Raw genomic sequence first — 14,792 nt, forward strand, 5'->3', positions numbered from 1 at the left:
AACTCCCATCTCAGCAGCCCCCAATGCCCAAGGTCATTAAGGACTCCAAGTCCCATCTCAGCAGCCCCCAAATTCCCCAGGGTCCTTAAGGACTCCATCTCCCATCTCAGCAGCCCCCAAATTCCCCAGGGTCCTTAAGGACTCCAACTCCCATCTCAGCAGCCCCCAAATTCCCCAGGGTCCTTAAGGACTCCAAGTCCCATCTCAGCAGCCCCCAAATTCCCCAGGGTCGCTAAGGACTCCAACTCCCATCTCAGCAGCCCCCAAATTCCCCAGGGTCCTTAAGGACTCCAAGTCCCATCTCAGCAGCCTCCAATGCCCAGGGTCGCTAAGGACTCCAAGTCCCATCTCAACAACCCCCAATGCCCAGGGTCCTTAAGGACTCCATCTCCCATCTCAGCAGCCCCCAATGCCCAGGGTCGTTAAGGACTCCAACTCCCATCTCAGCAGCCCCCAAATTCCCCAGGGTCCTTAAGGACTCCAAGTCCCATCTCAGCAGCCCCAAATTCCCCAGGGTCGTTAAGGACTCCAACTCCCATCTCAGCAGCCCCAAATTCCCCAGGGTCCTTAAGGACTCCAAGTCCCATCCACGCCAGCCCTGCCGATGGGAGGTGGCGGGGCTCCCCTTGGAAAAAAGCGCCCGTCCGCGCAAGCGCAGCTCCCGTGGCGCAATCGGGCTGCAATCGAGGCGGAGTCCTGCTGCAATCCGCGCTGCCGGCCGCGTCAGCCGAGCCGAGCCGAGCCGAGGCGGAGCCGGAGGCGGAGGGAAGGCAGGAAGGAAGGCGGGCGCTGCCAGCCGCCCACCCCGCCACCGCCGCAGCCGCCGCTGGGGTTACATCATCCCCGCGGCTCGGGCGGCGGGGCTCACACAAAGCCGCTCCGCGGGGTCGGTCGCAAGGGCGAGGATGGCCCCGCGCCGCCGCTGAGACCCCACTTCCCCCACCGCCAGCCTGGGCTCTTTCCCGGGGGAGGAAGGCAGAGAAGACCCCGCTTCCACCCCACTGCGCACGGCGCGAAGGTACGGGGGAGAGGGGGTGTGTGTCCCGGACTGGCTTGTGGGGGGGGCGGGCGATGACAATGCGCTGCACCCCTCTAAGCAACGGGGGAAGAGGGGGGTGCGGGGGCTTCCTCCCACTTCTTCCTCTGCCCCCTCGAGCCCTCTGCCCATGCTCGGAGGTCCCCTGTGCATTGGAGCCACCTTTCCCCACCGCTTCGAAGTACCCTTTTCCCAGTCCCACAGATAACAGATCATCAGCGTTGGAGGTCATCTAGTCCAACCCGCTTACCCAAGCAGAAGACCCTACACCGCTTCTGACAGATGGCAGTCCAGTCTCTTCTTGAAAGCCTCCAGGGATGAAGCTCCCACAACTTCTGAATAATAGAATAATAATAGAGTTGGAAGGGGCCTTGGAGGTCATCTAGTCCAACCCCCCCCAAAGCAGGAGACCCTACACCATTTCTGACAGGTGGGAGTCCGGTCTCTTCTTGAAAGCTTCATGTCTCCCCTGGTCCTTCCCAGGTTAAGAGAGCAGGATTAGATCTACCACAGAAGTCTTAACTAATAGATTAACAGAGTTGGAAGGGACCTTGGAGGTCATCTAGTCCAACCCCCCCCCAAGCAGGAGACCCTACACCGTTTCTGACAGATGGCAGTCCAGTCTCTTCTTGAAAGCCTCCAGGGATGAAGCTCCCACAACTTCTGAAGGCAACTTTGGTTCCATGGGTTGATGGTTCTCACGGTCAGAAAAATTCTCCTTAATTGCACAGGTTGACTTTCTTTTTGTGGGGGGGGGTGAGCTACAAACGCAAACGGGGTGGGGGCAGGGGAAGAATTGAGGAGTGGGGAGGAGGAGGGGAGGGGGCTGAGTTTTCAGGGGAGGCCAAAAAAAACCCTGCGAGAGTTTCCCCCCATGCAGAGGTACCACAGGTGCATTCTTAAAGGAAGATGCGGGGAGGGAGAAACTACAGGACCCATGATCCTCAGCCGGGCTGGGGTTTTTTTTGGGGGGTCCGGGAGGTTGGCAGGATAGGGGGGGGGAAAGGGGGGGGCTAGTCCACCTCCTGGCCCCAATGGCTCAGTGGAGAGGGAAGCATTGGGTGTTGCTGACTCAGCCCCTGGCGCATTGCTCCGTAATGGTGCATCACCATCCGTGAGTGGCCCATGGGATGAATCACCCTGGTATGCGCTTGGCACATGTGGGAAGAGGGCAAAGGCCAGGCCAAGCTGGGATCTGGCACTTTCGGGGCACCCTAGACAGGGATCGAACCCGTTTTGCAACTTGGAAATGTAAGCCCCATAAAACAATTCCCTGATTTTTAAAAAACAAACAAAAAACTAGTGGTCCTCGACTTACGACGGCAATGGACCCCCCCACACACTAAAAATATTCTGTTGCTAAGCGAGACAAGTAAGTTTTGCCCCACTTTACGACCTTTGTTGCCACGGTCGTTCAGTGAATCGGTGCCCATGTTAAGTGAGTAATATGGTCGTGACGGGAATCACTGCCGATGTTTAGATAGAAACCCGGTCGTTAAGTGAATCAGGCTTGCTTCCCCCGTTGACTTGGCTTGTTGGAAAGTGACAAAAGGGGATCGTGTGAGCCCCCAGGCACTGCAACCGTCATAAGAGTGGAAAATGGCCATAAGTTGCTTTTTTCCCCACTCCCATTGCATTTTAACAGATAACAGATAATCAAAGTTGGAAGGGACCTTGTAGGTCATCTAGTCCAGGGTCCCCAACCACCGGTCCGTGGACGGTGCCGAGTCCGATGGAACAACTCCCTACCGGTCCGCGGCTTGCTGGCGCCGCCATCTTTTTCATGAAAAAGTGCTTCCGGTGAGCTTTTCGGGTGAAAGCTCACCGGGCACGTTTTCATCAAAAGATGGCGGCGCAGCAATGCGTACCGGGCAGGCGCCAGCTGATGCGGTGCCGGGCCGCAGCATCAAAAGGTTGGGGATCACTGATCTAGTCCAACCCCCTGCCCAAGTGGGAGACCCTACACCATTTGTGACAGTCCAATCTCTTCTTGAAAGTCTCAAGTGATGATTGATATAGATACAGATTAACAGAGCTGGAAGGGACCTTGTAGGTCATCTAGTCCAACCCCTTGCCCAAGTGGGAGACCCTGCACCATTTCTGAAAGAGGGCAGTCCAGTCTCTCCTTGAAAGCCTCCAGGGATGAAGCTCCCACATAACAGAGTTGGAAGGGACCTTGGAGGTCATCTAGTCCAACCCCTTGCCCAAGTGGGAGACCCTACACCATTTCTGACTTGAGGGCATTCCAGTCTCTACTTGAAAGCCTCCAGGGATGAAGCTCCCACATAACAGAGTTGGAAGGGACCTTGGAGGTCATCTAGTCCAACCCCCTGCCCAAGCAGATCCTACACCATTTCTGACAGCCCAATCTCTTCTTGAAAGTCTCAGGTGATGATTGATATAGATACAGATTAACAGAGCTGGAAAGGGACCTTGTAGGTCATCCAGTCAACCCCTTGCCCAAGTGGGAGACCCTACACCATTTCTGACTTGAGGGCATTCCAGTCTCTACTTGAAAGCCTCCAGGGATGAAGCTCCCACATAACAGAGTTGGAAGGGACCTTGGAGGTCATCTAGTCCAACCCCTGCCCAAGCAGATCCTACACCATTTCTGACAGCCCAATCTCTTCTTGAAAGTCTCAGGTGATGATTGATATAGATACAGATTAACAGAGCTGGAAAGGGACCTTGTAGGTCATCCAGTCCAACCCCCCGCCCAAGCAGGAGACCCTGCACCATTTCTGACCGAGGGCATTCCAGTCTCTCCTTGAAAGCCTCCAGGGATGAAGCCCCCACAACTTCCGAGGGCAACTTCTGTTCCACGGGTGGATTGTTCTTCCTGTTTTCAAACGGTCACTAAACAAACTGTTTGTAAATTGAGGACTAGCTGCATTTAGACTTGTCACAGCAGGGACTTTCTGTACACCGAAAAATAAGGCAGGGGGACATTGTTGTGTTTGCATATGCCATTGCTGATTGTGATCACCTGGGGGGGGGGGGTTTAAGAAGGAACTCTGCCACAGGTGAGCAAAGGTAAGGTGCTTTGCCAGCCTCTTGCAACATGCCCTGGATGACTCACTCACCTGCGTGCGGAGAGGGGGAAAGATCACCTCAGTTGGCATCTTGGCAGAGCTGCGGCTTTGGATGGGAAACCCGGAAAGGCGAGGGACTCTCTGAGTTGGTTGGCTTTTCTTTCTTTCTTTCTTTCTTTCTCTTTCTTTCTTTCTTTCTTTCTTTCTTTCTTTCTTTCTTTCTTTCTTTCCTTCCTTCCTTTCCTTTCCTTTCCTTTCCTTTCCTTTCCTTTCCTTTCCTTTCCTTTCCTTCCTTCCTTCCTTCCTTCCTTCCTTCCTTCCTTCCTTTCTTTCTTTCTTTCTTTCTTTCTTTCTTTCTTTCTTTCTTTCTTTCTTTCTTTCTTTCTTTCTTTCTTTCTTTTTCTTTCTATCTTTCTATCTTTCTATCTTTCTTTCTCTTCTTTCTCTTCTTTCTCTTCTTTGTTTTCTTAATCAGTTCCCTAATTAAGTCACCAACTAGGTAGGACTAGCACTGATGACGTTACCTAGTTTGGGTAATGAAAAGGGAGGAAAATATTATCCAAAACACCTGAAGGCAAAACAAGAAGCCATGGATGAAATGAAATGCGATATTAAATGAAAGATAAATTTCCTAACGGTGAGGACAATGAACCAGTGGAACTGCTTGCCACCAGAAGTTGTGGGTGCTCCATCCCTGGAGGTTTTTAAGAAGAGACTGGACAGCCACTTGTCTGAAATGGTATAGGGCCTCCTGCCTGAACAGGGGGTTGGACTAGAAGTCCTCTTGAGGTCCCTTCCAACACTGTTATTCTGTTCAGAGAGCAAAAGTGGAGTTGATCAAGCTAGCTTCGCCTGCAGAAATCGTGAGGGCTCTCCATCCCGGGTTGTTTTTCAGAAAAGTCTAGACCGTCACTTCTCTGAAATGGTGTAGGACACAGAGGGTTGGACTAGATGACCTCCAAGGCCCCTTCCCATTCTGCTATTCTTGTACCGCTGTCCACACATGTTCTTCAGGCTCCATCCAGGAGGGCCGGAAGGCGGTTATAGCAAAATCTTTGAAGGGTCATACAAGAGCGTTTTCCCTGGTAACTTTGAAAGAATGCAGCTATTGTTCAGGAAATCCCGCCTGAGGTTTGAGGCCACACGGTCTCCTGAGTCAAGGCCAGGAGGAACTTGCTCCGTCTTTACATCAGCCGCTGTGGCTGCAACGGTGACAGCTCCTTCCTAGGTACTGCATGACTTTGGACACCCTCCTCCTCCTCTCTGCAAACCCCACCCCTTTCTATACCAATGTTGTTCCCTAGTTGGGTCATGAAACGTCTGCAAGAAAGCAACCGAGCTCAGAGAGCACCAAGGATTCCACAGTCATTGTTCTCTCTTCTTCTTCTTCTTCTTCTTCTTCTTCTTCTTCTTCTTCTTCTTCTTCTTCTCTTCTTCTTCTTCTTCTTCTTCTTCTTCTTCTTCTTCTTCTTCTTCTTCTTCTTCTTCTTCTTCTTCTTCTTCTTCTTTCTTCTTCTTCCTCCTCCTCCTCCTCCTCCTCCTCCTCCTCCTCCTCCTCCTCCCACAAACCTTACCCCCTTGTGGCACTGAGGACGTTACCTAGTTGGGCCATGAAATGTCTGCAAGAAAGCAACCGAGCTCAGAGAGGACCAAGGATTCCACAGTCCTCCTCCTCCTCCTCCTTTTCCTTCTCCTTTTCCTCCTCCTTTTCCTCCTCCTCCTCCTCTTCCTCCTCCTCTTCCTCCTCCTCTCTACAAACCCCACTGCCTTCTACACTGATGTTGTTCCCTAGTTGGGCCATGAAGCTGCAAGAAAGCAACCGAGCTCAGAGAGCACCAAGGATACCACAGTCCTCCTCCTCCTTTTCCTCCTCCTTTTCCTCCTCCTTTTCCTCCTCCTCCTCCTCCTCCTCCTCCTCCTCCTCCTCCTCTCACAAACCCCACTGCCTCCTCCTTGCCTCCTCCTCCTCCTCCTCCTCCTCCTCCTCCTCCTCCTCCTCCTCCTCCTCCTCCTCCTCCTCCTCCTCTCTCTACAAACCCCACTGCCTTCTACACTGATGTTGTTCCCTAGTTGGGCCATGAAGCGTCTGCAAGAAAGCAGTCGAGCTCAGAGAGCACCAAGGATTCCACAGTCATTGTTCTCTTCTTCTTCTTCTTCTTCTTCTTCTTCTTCTTCTTCTTCTTCTTCTTCTTCTTCTTCTTCTTCTTCTTCTTCTTCTTCTTCTCTTCTTCTTCTTCTCCCCTCCTCCTCCTCCTCCTCCTCCTCCTCCTCCTCCTCCTCCTCCTCCTCCTCCCTCTCTCCACAACCTACCCCTTGTGGCACTGAGGACGTTACCTAGTTGGGCCATGAAATGTCTGCAAGAAAGCAACCGAGCTCAGAGAGCACCAAGGATTCCACAGTCATTGTTCTCTTCTTCTTCTTCTTCTCTTCTTCTTCTTCTTCTTCTTCTCTCTTCTTCTTCTTCTTCTCTTCTTCTTCTCCTCTCCTCCTCCTCCTCTCCTCCTCCTCCTCCTCCTCCTCCTCCTCCTCCTCCTCCTCTCCACAAACTCCCCTTGGTAGACATGTTGGGCCATGAAATGTCTGCAAGACACCGAGCCAGAGAGCACCAAGACCAGTCCCCTCCTCCTCCTTTTCCTTCCTTTCCTCCTTTTCCTCCTCCCTCCTCCTCCTCCTCTTCCTCCTCCTCTCTACAAACCCACTGCCTTCTACACTGATGTTGTTCCTCCAGGCGTTGCAAGAAAGCAACCGAGCTCGAAGCACCAGGATACCAGTCCTCCCTTTCCTCCTCCTTTCCTCCTCCTTTCCTCCTCCTCCTCCTCCTCCTCCTCCTCCCCCTCCTCCTCCTCCTCTCTACAAACCCCACTGCCTCTACACTGATGTTGTTCTTAGTTGGGTCATGAAGTCTGCAAGAAAGCACGAGCTCTTCCACAGTCATTGTTCTCCTCTTCTTCTTCTTCTTCTTCTTCTTCTTCTTCTTCTTCTTCTTCTTCTTCTTCTTCTTCCTCCTCTTCTCTCCTCCTCTTCTCCTTCTTCTCCTCTTCTTCTTCTCCTCCTCTTCTTCCTCCTCCCTCCTCCTCCTCCTCCTCCTCCTCCTCCCTCCTCCTCCTCCTCCTGCAATCCCCACTGCCTTCTACACTGATGTTGTTCCCTAGTTGGGCCATGAAACGACTGCAAGAAAGCTCCCAAGCTCCAATTACAATCCCAAGGGCCAGACCCAGAGCTAGAAAAGGGGTCTGCATCCTTGCCAGCCGTGACTTTTTTGACCTAAAATGCCTGGAACTGACCTTAACTCTCTCCTCTCCGCTGTGCTCTTTCCAGATGAGCCTCTTGGTGCCAAAGCCTTCCGCAGAGGCCCACGTGCCGAAAAGGCGACTGTGCTGTGAGAAAGCCTCAAAAGCGGGCGGCCTGGCACCCAAGCGCCCGCGTGTGGAGAAGCTTCCGGAGCCATCCCGCTGCCTCCAGCCCCTGCCTCAGTGCCCTCCGGCCACGGATGAGGGTTTGACCATCACTCAGATTGGTCCCTACATCCTTCTGGAGCCCACAGAAGGTGGATGCACCTACAGGGCTGTGAATAGACACACCGAGGCAGAGATGACCTGCAAGGTATGAGATGGTGGGCGTAGAAGTGTGTCTCTTTAAGCTTGGCCTCTTTAAAACATGGACTTCAATTCCCAGAATCCCCTAACAAACAATCTATCTATCTATCTATCTATCTATCTATCTATCTATCTATCTATCTATCTATCATCTATCTATCTTTATATTTATCAAACATCTATATTTATCATCTATTTAATATCTATCTATCATCTGTCTGTCTGTCTGTATCATCTAACATCTATCTATAATCCACTGGTTATCTATCTATCTATCTATCTATCTATCTATCTATCTATCTATCTATCATTTAATTATCATCTCTAACATCTATCTATCTTTCTAATATCTATCATATCTACCTGTTTATCATCTATCTAATATCTATCATCTATATATCTATCTATCTTTCTATCATCTATCATCTATCTACCTGTCTATCATCTATCTAATATATATCTATCATATCTATCTGTCTATCTATCTATCTATCTATCTATCTATCTATCTATCTATCTATCTATCTATCTTTATATTTATCAAACATCTATATTTATCATCTATTTAATATCTATCTATCATCTGTCTGTCTGTCTGTATCATCTAACATCTATCTATAATCCACCGGTATCTATCTATCTATCTATCTATCTATCTATCTATCTATCTATCTATCTATCTATCTATCTATCTATCTATCATTTAATTATCATCTCTAACATCTATCTCTTTCTATCATCTATCATATCTACCTGTCTATCATCTATCTAATATCTATCTATCATATCTATCTATCTATCTATCTATCTATCTATCTATCTATCTATCTATCTATCTATCATTTAATTATCATCTCTAACATCTATTTTTCTATCATCTATCATATCTACCTGTCTACCATCTATCTAATCTCTCTCTCTCTCTCTCTCTCTCTCTCTCCCTCCCTCCCTCCCTCTCTATCTATATCTATCTATCTATCTATCTATCTATCTATCTATCTATCTATCTATCTATCTATCTATCTATTATCTATCAAACATCTATCTACTGTATATCTATCATCTATTTAATATCTATCATCTGTCTATCATCTAATAATCTCTCATCTCTAACATCTATCTATATCTATTATCTATCATTATCTTTCTATCATCTATCATCTATGTCTCGGTCTGTATCATCTATCTAACATCTATATCTATTTAATATCTATCTACCATCTGTCTGTCTGTCTGTCTCTGTATTATCCCTCCATCCATCCATCCATCCATCTATCATTCTATGTATCTCTAATCTATCAAATTTATAGGCTGCCCGCCTTACTCCCAGATAATTCTGCTGCTTGATCTTTCTTCTCACCTCTTTCTCTTCCCTTCCAGGTTTATCCGGCGAAGAGCTACCCAGAGGTGATGGCGCCATACGCTGCTCTCCCCTCGCACCCCAACATTGCCCGGGTGGCCGAGGTCATCGTGGGAGACCAGAATGTCTACGTCTTTTTTGAGTCCGGGAAGGACAACATGCACGACCTGGTGAGGCGGTGCAAGCGTGTGCCGGAGTCTGAGGCAGTTGCTCTTTTCCGACAAATGGCCGAAGCCGTCGCTCACTGTCACCAGCATGGCATCGTCCTCCGAGACATCAAACTGAGAAAGTTTGTCTTCACAGATCGAGAACGGTGAGAATTGAAAAGTCCAGCTGCTCTCAAAAGCGTATAGATCCATGATGGCGAACCTATGGCGCACGTGCAGGCATGCGAGCCCCAGCTAAACTTGCCTGCACTGCACAGGCGCACGGCACCCAGCTGATTTTAGGCCCGTTTGAGGCCTTTTTCGCCTTCCAAGAGGCTTGAGGGAAGCCTCTGTAGCCTTTGGAGGCCGAAAAACGGGCCCGTTTTGGCACTTGCGGTATTTCCGGGAGGGCCGTTTTGCAGCATCCGGAGGGCCTCTGGAGCCTGGGAGGCAGCTTCGGCCTCCCAGAGGCTTGAGGGAAGCCTCTTCAGCCTTTGGAGGCCGGGCCCGTTTTGCACTGCGGTATTTCCGGGAGGCCGTTTGCAGCATCCGGAGGGCCTCTGGAGCCGGGAGGCAGCTGGCCTCCCGGAGGCTTGAGAAGCCTCTGCAGCCTTTGGAGGCTGAAAAGCGGGCCCATTTGGCACTTGCGGTATTTCCAGGAGGCCATTTTGCAGCATCCGGAGGGCCTCTGGAGCCCGGGGGAGGCAGCTTTCGGCCTCCCGGAGGCTTGAGGGAAGCCTCTTCAGCCTTTGGAGGCCGAAAAACGGGCCCGTTTTGGCACTTGCGGTATTTCCGGGAGGCCTGTTTTGCAGTATCCGGAGGGCCTCTGGAGACCGGGGGAGGCAGCTTTCGGCCTCCCGGAGGCTTGAGGGAAGCCTCTTCAGCCTTTGGAGGCCGAAAAAGGGCCCGTTTTGGCACTTGCGGTATTTCTGGAAGGCCCGTTTTTCAGCCTCCTGAGGCTGCAGCAGCTTCCCTCGAGCCCCTGGGAGGTTGAAAAAGGCCTCAAATGGGCCAAAAATCAGCTGGGAGGCACACACATGTGCAGTGCAGGTAAGCGGGCAAGGGGTTGTTGTGCGCGCATGCACGGGGGGGATGGGGCGCATTGCCTTCTGGGTGCTGGCATGTAAGTGCGCATGCACACAATTTTCTGCATGGGAGCCCAAAAAGGTTAGCCACCACTGGTATAGATACATAACACATATGTACACACGCTACACACAGGCATACATACACACACACACACACACATATATATATTTATATATTTGCATACAGAAGAACTAGATCTACAGAGGACGCTATAGCCATCCCTCTTCATGCTGCTCTGACTCATCTAGAACAGCGAGAGGGCTATGTGAGGATGCCTTTTGTGGATTTTAGTTCTGCGTTTAACACAATTATTCCGCATAGACTATTAGTGTCTAAACTTCTGGACCTTGCACTTTCTAATTCAATCTGCCTTTGGATTATGGATTTCCTGTCTGGCTGCTCACAGAGGTTCAGATTAGGTAATCATACCTCTTCAGGCCTTATTCTTTACACTGTTACACCACAGGGTTGCCTGTTGGGTCCCTTACTCTACACTCTTCATGTGCATGGCTGCATTCCCACTCACGTTAGTAATACTATTGCTAAATTTGCAGATGGTACAACAGTGGTGGGACTCATCTCCAAGGGGGATAAGTCTGCCTACCGAGATGAGGTGGACCGGTTGCTTTCGTGGTGTGGAGACAATAACTTGGTCCTCAACCCCAATAAAGACCAAGGAGCTTATAGTGGACTATAGAAGGAACAGATCAGACCTCCAGCCCTTGCTTATCAAGGGAGACCGAGAGGAGCAAGTGGCCACTTTTAAGTTTCTGGGTGTTACCCTAAAAGAGGACCTGACCTGGGGTGCTCATATTGCAGCCCTGGTCAAAAGGGCCCAGCAGAGATTATACTACCTGAGGCTTCTCAGGAAACAACAAGTGAATAGAAAACTGCTGGTGACCTTTTACCACCATAGAGAGTATCTTAACTTACTGCACACCTGTGTAGGGTTTGCCAATTGCACAGTGGCAGATAGGAGAGCACTTTAGAGGGTCAACGTCATTGCCCAGAGGATCATGGGTTGCCTTCTCCCCTCTTTGGAAGAGCTTCATAGCTCCCGCTGCCTTAAGAAAGTTGTTCAAAAGACTCTATATTAACAGCAGCTAGAATAATATATGCTCAAAATTGGAAATTAGATAGTAGTCCCACAGATGATATGATTTATAAAGAAAGTAATGGATTGTGTAGAAATGAACAAAGTTACAATGGTATTGCAGGAGAGGGAAGAAAAAGAGTATTATACGGTCTGGGGAAAATGGTATGTCAGGTTAGATAATAGAAAGAAAAGACGTAAATGTAAAAGTATAATTGTAAATTATGTATGTATGTATGCATGTATGTATGTATCTATGTATGTATGTATGTATATTTATATGTATATTTATATACGTACAGGAAAATGGAATAACCAATGCCACAAATAACTGCAAAAAATGTATATAGAATTTGTTTTTAAAGGTGAAAATCTAATAAAATTTATTTAAGAGAAAGAAAGAAAGTTCAAAACACTCTCAAAGATCCATCTCATCCTGGGCCCCCTTTTTTTAAACTATTACCATCTGGCATACGGTGCAGGATAATAATAAAAACAAGGACAAATAGGCTGAAAAAAACAGCTTCTATCCCAGGCCAGTAACTCTATCGAATTCTACTGTATAGGGCAATATTCATGCAATATCAGGGAGTTTGCAATTCAATTGCCTAGAACGCGAAGGACGTGTGTTTGTGTTTATTTTCATCGTCATAAGGTACACCGAAGATGGTTTTTAATTTTGTTGTACGAGGTGCAAGGACAATAAAAGTAAACCATAACTATCCCTTTGGTTTCTCCAGGTCCAAGTTGGTGCTGGAGAACCTGGAAGACGCCCAGGTCCTGATGGGTTCCGATGACGCCTTGATGGACAAGCACGGCTGTCCGGCTTACGTGGGCCCCGAAATCCTGAGCTGCAAGGGTTCCTACTCTGGAAAGGCCGCTGATATCTGGAGCCTAGGGGTAGCCCTCTACACTCTGCTGGTGGGCTGCTACCCCTTCCAGGGCACCAAGCCCACCTTGTTGTTTGGCAAGATCTGCCGCGGACGTTTTACAGTCCCGGGCGACCTCTCGCCCAAGGCCCAGTGCCTCATCCGGTGCCTCTTGCGGAGGGATCCGGCCGAAAGGCTGACCGCCAGTGGGATCCTGCTCCACCCTTGGCTGGCTTCGAACCCAGTCCCCAAAGCGTTGGGGGTCAGCCCCCTTGGAGGGCAAGGACTGGAGCAAGTGGTTCCCGAAATGGGGAGCGGCAGAAAGAATTCGGATAAATTGCAAGAAGCGGAGACATGAAATGGCCTTGAGTGGAAGGATGCAGAAGGAAGCAAGCATGGGGGCATCGGAGGCCATATCTCTCAGCCAGCTCGGAAGTGCCTTTTGCGGGGACAGAGTACCTTTCACCTTTGCCCTTTCATGGGGCAGGGGTCCCAGAACATGGGGAGAGACCCCCCCCGTTGCCCTTTGCGTTCTCACCTATGCCAAAGAAACCTAGGGGAGTTTTGTTAAGCACCAGCAAGCTCTTAAAGAAGGCAGTTTTGCACCTTTAGTTTGGGATCTGTATTGTTGATCTGGGACAAGGAACCTGCTGGAATGATTGATGGGAGAAAGTGATGTAGCATGGATGATGTTCCGTAGTTTGGTAATGAGATGTCTGCAAGTAAAGAGCTAAGCTCAGAGAGCACAAAGGACCCCGAAATCCTCATTGTCCTCCTCTCCTTCTCCTCCTTCTCCTTCTCCTTCTCCTCCTCCTCCTCCTCCTCCTCCTCCTCCTCCTCCTCCTCCTCCTCCTCCTCCTCCTCCTCCTCCTCCTCCTCCTCCTCTTCCTCCTCCTCCTCTCTCCTCTTCTTCCTCCTCTCCTTCTTCTTCTCCTCCTCCTCCTCTTCTTCCTCTTCTATTTATTCTCCTCCTCCTCCTCCTCCTCCTCTCTGCAAACCCCACTCCCTTCCACTACTACTGATGTTACCTAGTTTGGTTATGAGATGTCCGCAAGAAAATAGCCAAGCTCAGAGAGCAACAAGGACCCTGAAGTCCTCATTGTCTTCCTCCTCTTCTTCCTCCTCCTCCTCCTCCCTTCAAACCCCACTCCCTTCCACTACTATTAAGACCATTTAGTCGTCCTCTTCCTCCTCCTCTTCCTTGCCCCCTCTTCCTCCTCCTCCTCTCTGCAAACCCCACTCCCTTCCACTACGGATGATGTTAGCTAGTTTGGTTATGAGAGGTCTGCAAAAAAAAACAAAAAAAAACAGCCAAGCTCCGAGAGCACCAAGGACCCCACAAGCTCTCCTTCCTTTCTTCTCCTCCACTCCACATACCCCGCCACCTCTTCTAGCACCAGTGATATTACCTAGCATGGTAATGAAATGTCTGCAAGAAAACCATCAAGCTCAGAGGGTACCAAGGACCCCACCGAAAGAGATTTGGATGCAGATCCTGTGTTTTTTTTCCCGCATCCCAGGGCTGGATTTCATGGTCCACCATATCAGGGGGGTAGGAATGGACCAGAAAGGAGAGCAACGTGGAATGATGGACATTTCTGCAAAGCGTGGGATCGTTTTGCCTGGTGCCAAAGAAGAGGTTGAGATGGAAGGAGGGACTGGTGCTTTCTGAGGGGGGGTAGGAAGAGGGTAGCCTTGTTGGGGGGGGGTTTGAGCCAAAGGGGGTGGGGTCCTTGGGTTGGCTTTCCCTGTTTTTTCTGACACCCCCAATCCAAAAATGGGGTGGCCTTAAATTGCTTGCATCCTGCAAGTCCTTAGGGTGAATAATGAATTACCCTGCAAACGGGTTGGGTTGATCGGTGTTTTTCAAACTTCCTGCTTTTTAAGAGGGGTGGATATCAACTCCCATAATTCCTCGGAGAGCAGGGGAATTCTGGGAGTTGAAGCCCACCCATCTTAAAAGCAGCCAAGGTTGAAAAAACATTGGCTCCAAACAACGTCCTTTCTCGTCTTCTTTCCCCCCCCCCTTTTTTTTTGGACGCAACCTTTTCAATTCCAACCCTGCCTTAAAAGGAGGATGCTGCTCTCGACACAGAAAATTTCTCACCCGAATTTTGTTTTTCACAACTCTACTTGACAGATGTGGGATGTTTGGGGCCTTCTTCTCCAGAGGATCTTCCTTGATCCAAAAACATTGAGGGGGCTTGTGATTCAAGAAGACAATGTTGGCCACCATGTTTTCGAAGGTTGCTCACTTGGCCTGAGATGGTTTTCCACCTCTTCTCCACTCAGGGTTTTCATTCATGTGTGCGTGTGTGTGTTTATTTTAACTACAGATCTGTGAAGACGGGATGGCAAAAGAAGGTCCTCATTGTGTGAGCCCATAGTTCTTGGTTGGGTTTGAAGTCCAAGCCAAGATTTGAGGTGACCAAGATCTGGTCCTTCCTCCCGACCTCAGGATCCTCCCCATAATAATTCTGGACACCTCATTTCCTCAAGTTTCTTTCTCCAACTCCAGAAATTGGGATGTTGTAGGAAGAAGGCCATAGTAGATCATGGTTGGGTTGAAGG

General features: G+C 49.5%; 1 protein-coding gene across 1 annotated transcript; it reads left to right on the forward strand.

The window, feature by feature from the left end:
- Positions 1 to 719: 719 nt before the first annotated feature.
- Positions 720 to 12,971, forward strand: TRIB3 (tribbles pseudokinase 3). Its single transcript, XM_087962378.1, has 4 exons — positions 720 to 1,018; positions 7,387 to 7,671; positions 9,045 to 9,337; positions 12,093 to 12,971. Exons 2-4 carry the CDS (start codon positions 7,387 to 7,389, stop codon positions 12,577 to 12,579), a joined length of 1,065 nt encoding a protein of 354 aa, XP_087818504.1. The 5' UTR covers positions 720 to 1,018; the 3' UTR covers positions 12,580 to 12,971.
- The last annotated feature ends 1,821 nt before the right edge of the window (positions 12,972 to 14,792 follow it).

Source organism: Notechis scutatus, chromosome 3 (genome assembly GCF_049901735.1).
Source record: "Notechis scutatus isolate UNSWTSFEM ecotype Mainland chromosome 3, rNotScu1.2, whole genome shotgun sequence".
NCBI classification, from domain to species: Eukaryota; Metazoa; Chordata; class Lepidosauria; order Squamata; family Elapidae; genus Notechis; species Notechis scutatus.